We start from the raw sequence: 7,367 nt of genomic DNA on the forward strand, positions 1-7,367 counted from the left end.
CGCGTCTCCAGAGAGTGACGGCTTTTCAAAATGGCGGCGTACACACTGCTCCGGAGCGGCGGGGGGATTTTACACACTCTCAGGTCGTCCTTAAAGACTTTTACTCATGTGCCGCAGAGCTGCGCCGCTTTACCGGGCTGTAAGGGTTCACCGAGCGGCCAGTGGAGGAGCTCAGGCCGGCTGTCGGTGCAGGAGAGGATCGAGGAGAAGCGGAGCGCCGCGCTGAGGGGGGGCGGGGAGCAGAGGACGCATGCGCAGCACAAACGGGTAGACAACACCAAAACACAGCAAGCAAACACCACACACACATCCCCCCCCCCCCCCACACACACACACACACACACACACATCCACCCCCTCACACACATCACCCCCCCCCCCCACACACACACACATCCACCCCCCCCCCCCACACATACACACCACCCCATCACACACACACACCCATCACCCCTCACACACACACACACACACACACACACTGGAGTGACCTTCACCTGAAATACTGAATAAAAGTTATTTTATAAAACTTTAAGTAGAATTTATAGTATAACACTGTGTACATGTCTGTATAATTTAATAGTGTCAATTATAAACTATATGTTGTATTTATTCTACTTGTTTGAGTTTATTCCAATTTCAGTTTTCATATTATATTAAATGAAAGTAATAGTGTCCTAGAAATTATGAAATCATTGCAAAGTTTTTAAAACGCACATCATGAATCAAAGGTTTAATTTTAATTTTACTTTATTATTAATGTAAACTAATTATTCTAATTAATAATGAAAAACAGCTTTGAGTTATGTGTAATGATTATATTCCTGTTTATGTTGAATATTAAAGATGATGCCTCTGTGCTCTATTTAACATAAAAAAAAACAAATGTATACAAATGTTATAACTGCATTTTAAGAAATGCATGACGAAGAATCGTAACCGTACTTATTATAATAAAAACCTGGTTAAAATGTTCCGTTATGGTCATCTGTCAGGTTTTTTTTCCCCAGCTTCAGTAAAATACTGAATAAAAATATAGTAAAAAAGTACTGAATATTATGACAGAAATATAATGCCTTAGCATGCTTTAGAGAACAGTTTTGTTTTGGTTATTATTCAATAGATTACTTGTCCTTTTAGTTGCAGGATATAAAAAACGTCCCACAAAGCTCTGCGATTTAATCACAATTTGATTCAGAATTGATTTATAATTTTTCAATTATTTTGTAAACTTAAACATGAAAACATGTTCTATAATTTACTTCTCTTTATTCAAATCCACCATAGCTGTTGCGGCAAAGTGCTTACAACGTTCATAAATGCTCATGTTTTGCAAGAGTATTAGTACTTCGGCTGAGTTTATGTGCGGTTGATGCCACACTGTCACCTACTGGACTGGAATACGGAGCAGAAGGTCGACAAAAAAATTACGCTTGAACAATCAATAATAATACAATCAATAATTTAAGTTACACCAAGTTGTAGTGTTTATTTGAAACTTTTAATAGGTTGTTTTAATATTTCAAAACCTGAAAGAACTAAAGCTGATTCAAAACAAAAAGACAATAAACTTTAGTGCTCCTGAATCGAATCAAATTGAAACTCCGAATGTCCAAAAATCTAATCAAACTGAATTAAATCGACAGACGAGCTCAGTCACAAGTATGAAATTTTTAAACTTTAAAAAGTATGTGCTAATAAATTTTTTTTTCTGTTACTGACACTGGAGACTCCTTCCTTAAACTTTATAGAGATCCTCTCCACGTAGAAATGATTTTGGTTCTGTTTCTCACCAGAGGCACCTGCGCTAAACACGAGAATGAACAGTTACTATAGAAACAATAATTTATTATTAATATAAATCCTTGCTGTTGTTATTAAAATTAATCTACATATGGGTCTGTAGGTAGGTGGACTTTATGTACATAGTCTCCTTGAAACATGAGTGTTAGAACAGCTTTGTTCTTGCAGCCTGTATTTTGGACATGTTTACACACATCATGAGAGAGAGAATCATGGTGGACAGAGCACTCACTCAGGTCTGTGTCATGCCTTGCTGATGTTAATAAAGCTTTGTGAATTTGAATGGGTCCTCAGGGAAAGCTGACCGCTCGAGAGAGAGTCGCTCTGCTGCTGGATCCCGACTCGTTCGTCGAGTACGACATGTTTGTGGAACATCGCTGTGCTGATTTTGGAATGCAGGCCGATCACAACAAGGTGACGCATCCGTGTTTATTACATCGTTACACCTCTACACCTTCATACAGTCTTAATTAGATGTTTGAGATCTGTGTGTGTGTGTGTGTGTGTGTGTGTGTGTGTGTTTGTGTGCCCCCAGTATCCAGGTGACAGCGTGGTCACAGGACAGGGCCGTATAAACGGTCGGCTCGTCTACGTCTTCAGCCAGGTGAGTACCAGATGATCTCTGACTCCATCCTCTAGTGGTCACATGATGTCACAGGATATGATGTCACATCTCTCATCTTTGTGCTCAGGACTTCACCGTGTTCGGAGGGAGTTTATCAGGAGCTCACGCCCAGAAAATCTGCAAAGTGAGTCCAGTCTGTCCAGGTTCCCTTTCACAGGTGTGTGTGAAAGGTCAGAGGTCACATTCAGGACTCACATGTGTGTGTGTAGGTGATGGACCAGGCCATGATGGTTGGAGCGCCAGTGATTGGGCTGAACGATTCCGGCGGAGCGAGAATCCAAGAAGGTGTTGAATCTCTGGCAGGATACGCCGACATTTTCCTGGTGAGTGAGACTGATGGACAGGCAGCAGAGGGATAGAGAGACAGACTGATGTCAGGATGAACAAACCTTTCTCTCTGTGTCTCTCTCAGAGGAACGTGTTGGCGTCCGGAGTTGTCCCTCAGATCTCTCTCATCATGGGTCCGTGTGCAGGAGGAGCCGTTTATTCTCCCGCTCTCACTGACTTCACTTTCATGGTCAAGGTGGGGATCATTTTAACTCCGCCCTCTCTTCCTCTTTATAACCCCGCCCTCTCTTCCTCTTTATAACCCCGCCCTCTCTTCCTCTTTATAACCCCACCCTCTCTGCTTGTTTATAACCCCGCCCTCTCTGCTTGTTTATAACCCCGCCCTCTCTGCTTGTTTATAACCCCGCCCTCTCTGCTTGTTTATAACCCCGCCCTCTCTGCTTGTTTATAACCCCGCCCTCTCTGCTTGTTTATAACCACGCCAGTCTCTTCCTCCACTCACTCCACTTAAAAAGAAAAAAAAATCCACTCACTTTACCTATTTATGACCTGCCCTTTCTATTTATTTTATATTTTTTCATCTTGTTTCGTATTTGTGACTTTGTGTGTGTGTGTGTGTGGTCGGTCAGGATACGTCGTATCTGTTCATCACAGGTCCTGATGTGGTTAAATCTGTCACTAATGAGGATGTAACGCAGGAGGAGCTGGGCGGAGCCAAAACACACACTGCTGTGTCAGGTAGTAGCACTGACCTTGTGTGTAATGTTCCTGATCTCTATAAAAACTAGCCTTAACTCTCTCTCTCTCTCTGTAGGCGTGGCCCACAAGGCGTTTGAGAACGACATCGATGCGTTGCTGAACCTCCGGGAGTTTTTTAATTTCCTGCCCCTCAGTAATAAAGACTCGGCTCCGGTCATAGAGTGTCACGACCCCAGGTAACCCCAGCAGCCGGGACGAGTTCTCCACGTCTGGATATATCCTGATGTTTACGGATTAAATAGTTCTACTAAGAGTGTGTGTGTGTTTTCATCCCTTCAGTGATCGCCTTGTTCCTGGACTTGACACACTCGTTCCCTTTGAGAGCACAAAGGCCTACGACATGCTGGACATCATCCACAGTGTACGCCTGTCACTCTCTCTCTCTCACACACACACACACACACACACACACACACACACACACACACACACGCTTAGTGGTTATAAAATTCCATTCTCTGATTTGTTGGGGCTGTGTCCCAAATCACAAAGTGCTGCAGTTAAAAATGTGTTTGTCCCACTGTGGATTTGGGACACAGCCATCGTCCCCTGCTATGGAAGACATGCTGCAGTTCAAAGGTTATTTTTCCTGCTTTCCTTTTATTCTGGTAGAAAGTGATTTAGGACACGAGCCGAGTATTTACACGTTACATTAACAGTTTAATTGAGTGACCATGTTACTGTACACAACATGTACACAACATCCCGTGGGTAGTGCACTAATCAGTCCTGCTTATTCAGTAACTGAGGCGTTTGGAACCGTATCAGAATATTTCCCGTCTTTATTTCAGATCGTAGATGAACGTGAGTTTTTTGAAATCATGCCGAGTTACGCCAAGAACATCGTGGTGGGATTTGCCCGCATGAACGGTCGCACAATCGGCATCGTGGGTAATCAGCCTAAAGTAGCTTCAGGTGAGAGAGAGAAGTGTAATGCTATATACACAGAAACACACACACTGTCTGTGTTTTACACTCCGTCTGTGTGTGTGTGTGTGTGTGTGTGTGTGTGTCTCAGGATGTTTGGACATAAACTCCTCAGTGAAGGGCGCACGCTTCGTACGCTTCTGTGACGCCTTCAACATTCCCATTATCACCTTCGTCGATGTTCCTGGATTTCTACCAGGTAAGAACACACATGCTGCTCTGGGCGTGTCCCAAACCACACACCATATTCCCTACATAGTGCACATGAACACCATCATGCCATTGAGGTCCTGTAGTCTAGTACAGTGGGTGGATTTGTTTCTTTTAAAGTGGAGTGAGTGGAGAAAGAGACTGGTGGGGTTATAAACAAGCAGAGAGGGCGGGATTATAAAGAGGAAAAGAGGGCGGGGTTATAAACAAGCAGAGAGGGCGGGGTTATAAAGAGGAAAAGAGGGCGGGGTTATATAAGCAGGAGCGGGAGAATAAACGGCTCCTCCTGCACACGGACCCATGATGAGAGAGATCTGAGGGACAACTCCGGACAGCACGAGGTCCTGTTCTAAACCACATGCCCTATTCACTACCTAGTGAACATGAAGACACAGGTGGTGTGTGTGTGTGTGTGCCCAATCTCACACGCTATTCACTACATAATGCACATAAACACCATTATTAGCCTGCTTGGGTCTTAAACCACACTCTGAACACTATGACCAGTCCATTGTGGGCGTGTCCCAAACTACAGATGTTGTTCACTACCGAGTGCACATAAACACAGAGCTGATTGTGTGTGTTACTGCAGGGACGGCGCAGGAGTACGGAGGAATCATCCGACACGGGGCCAAACTGCTGTTCGCCTTCGCAGAGGCAACGGTTCCCAAAATTACAATCATCACCAGGAAGGTGTGTGTTTGTGTGTGTGTGTGTGTGTGTGTGTGTGTGTGTGCACATTTAATGCCGTCCTTCAGAAAACACAAAGTGAACATATTTTGAGGATTAGTTCTGAGCTTTCAGTGGTGTGTGTGTGTGTGTGTGTGTGTGTGTGTGTGTGTGTGTGTGTTGTCCAGGCGTATGGTGGAGCGTACGACGTGATGAGCTCCAAACACCTGCGTGGTGATGTTAATTACGCCTGGCCGTCAGCTGAGGTGGCTGTGATGGGGGCCAAGGTAAAAACTCCACATCGCTATGACGACTTTATTAACACTTAAATATGTATAAAGTATGTTTAATGAAGTGTCAGGGGAAGTGGGCGGAGTCAGTCCAGATTTGCGTCACGAGTCTAATTTCACTGCGGAGTAACTGCTTCGTCTACTTAATCAGTAACAGTACCTGCGTAGGTCTTAGTTTATGCAATGAGTGTCATTTAATTAATGCAGTAATAAATAGAATTAAAAGCTCATCATTAAATTTAATAATTTATAGTAAGTATCGAAAATTTCATTTACTGTTAGTAATTAAATAAACGTGCAGTATAAAGATCGAAGAGTAAACTTGTTACATTATATGTTTTGTTCTGTTACTTATCAATTAACAGAACAATATTAAACATTTTTAAATATAACTAGCCTATTCTTTTTGATGTACATGTTGCTTTTGTGGGACAGTTTAATTTTATAATTTTTTTCAATTAATAATTAATTTATATTCTCTCCTCCTCAGGGTGCCGTGCAGATTATTTTCAGGGGGAAGGAGAACCAGGCCGAGGCGGAGGCCGAGTACGTAGAGAAGTTTGCTAACCCTTTTCCTGCTGCTGTCCGAGGTTTGTATATACACACTCACACACACACACACACACACGTTAATTGCATGTTAGTGTGGTTGATGTAGTGCAGTAGTGTGTGGTTTGGGACAGAGCCACAGGTTCATTTGGCTCAAACATGTGTTAAGTAGTATGGAGTACAGACTGTGTGTGTGTGTGTGTGTTTGTGTGTGTGTGTGTGTGTGTGGTTTGGAACACGGCCCATGTCTGAGGTTTTGTAAAAAAATTTTTTTGACTGAGCCTGCATCCCAATTTGCCCTCTAGCTGACCAAATAGTGGTCAGTTTAGGGACCATTACCAGGTTGCCATGACAACCTGCCAGTGTCTGTCTACGCTGTGTTCCAAACCACCGTCCTGCTGTGCTAATGCCATGTCTTTGGCTAAACAGTGCACTAATGTGCCTCGAATCACTGCAGCACTGAGTGGGGTTTGAAAAATCATGTTTTTGATGGAGTAGTTAGTGAGGTATGGTGCAGATTGGGACGAGGCCCGTATCTCAATCAGGATAAATACACACGATTCATTGTGAAATAGTGACTAAATGAGTAAGACAAACATACACACACACACACACACACACACACATATATATATATATATATATATATATACACACGACTAACCCTCTTTACCCGTCTGCAGGGTTCGTTGATGACATCATCCAGCCGTCCACCACACGCATGAGGATCTGCAGAGACCTGGAGGTTTTGGCGAGCAAGAAACAAAGCAACCCGTGGAAGAAACACGCCAACATCCCGTTATAGCCCCGCCTACTGAGCACTACACACTCCGCCTCAGTGCACACACTGTCACTGTGGATGAAAGAATAAACACCTTGAACACAGTTAATGTCTGTCTTGAACTCTGCACTTACACCAACTAACAACAACATTTAACTAGTTCAGTAGCAACATCTGCTTTTATAGTGATATTGGCAAGCGAGCTAGTTATTGTGGTTAGTGCATTTTAATTAGTAAGAGGTTTAATTGGACTGTTTAGGACACCATGGGCTGTGAGTGAGGTGGTGTAATAGGTTGGTATAAAGACCAGGCAGGGTCATTTGAGGACAGTCAGGGGGCATAAAGGAGTCTAAAAGTGCAATACAGTGTATTATTAGTATGTATTTAAATCAGTGTGTGTGCGTGCCCATCAATGGCACTCTTCTAACACATGGGTGACAGTGTGGTATAGTGTGTGTGTGTGTGT

The 7,367-nt window shown here is 43.3% G+C and overlaps 1 protein-coding gene across 1 annotated transcript; it reads left to right on the forward strand.

The window, feature by feature from the left end:
- Positions 1-7,005, forward strand: pccb (propionyl-CoA carboxylase subunit beta). Its single transcript, XM_053506824.1, has 15 exons — positions 1-267; positions 2,098-2,217; positions 2,339-2,407; positions 2,496-2,552; positions 2,638-2,751; positions 2,841-2,951; positions 3,346-3,454; positions 3,531-3,651; positions 3,755-3,836; positions 4,267-4,390; positions 4,494-4,601; positions 5,205-5,305; positions 5,470-5,568; positions 6,062-6,161; positions 6,804-7,005. The coding sequence occupies exons 1-15, from the start codon at positions 31-33 to the stop codon at positions 6,923-6,925; spliced, it is 1,674 nt and encodes a 557-aa protein (XP_053362799.1). The 5' UTR covers positions 1-30; the 3' UTR covers positions 6,926-7,005.
- The last annotated feature ends 362 nt before the right edge of the window (positions 7,006-7,367 follow it).

Source organism: Clarias gariepinus, chromosome 11 (genome assembly GCF_024256425.1).
Source record: "Clarias gariepinus isolate MV-2021 ecotype Netherlands chromosome 11, CGAR_prim_01v2, whole genome shotgun sequence".
Lineage (NCBI taxonomy): Eukaryota > Metazoa > Chordata > Actinopteri > Siluriformes > Clariidae > Clarias > Clarias gariepinus.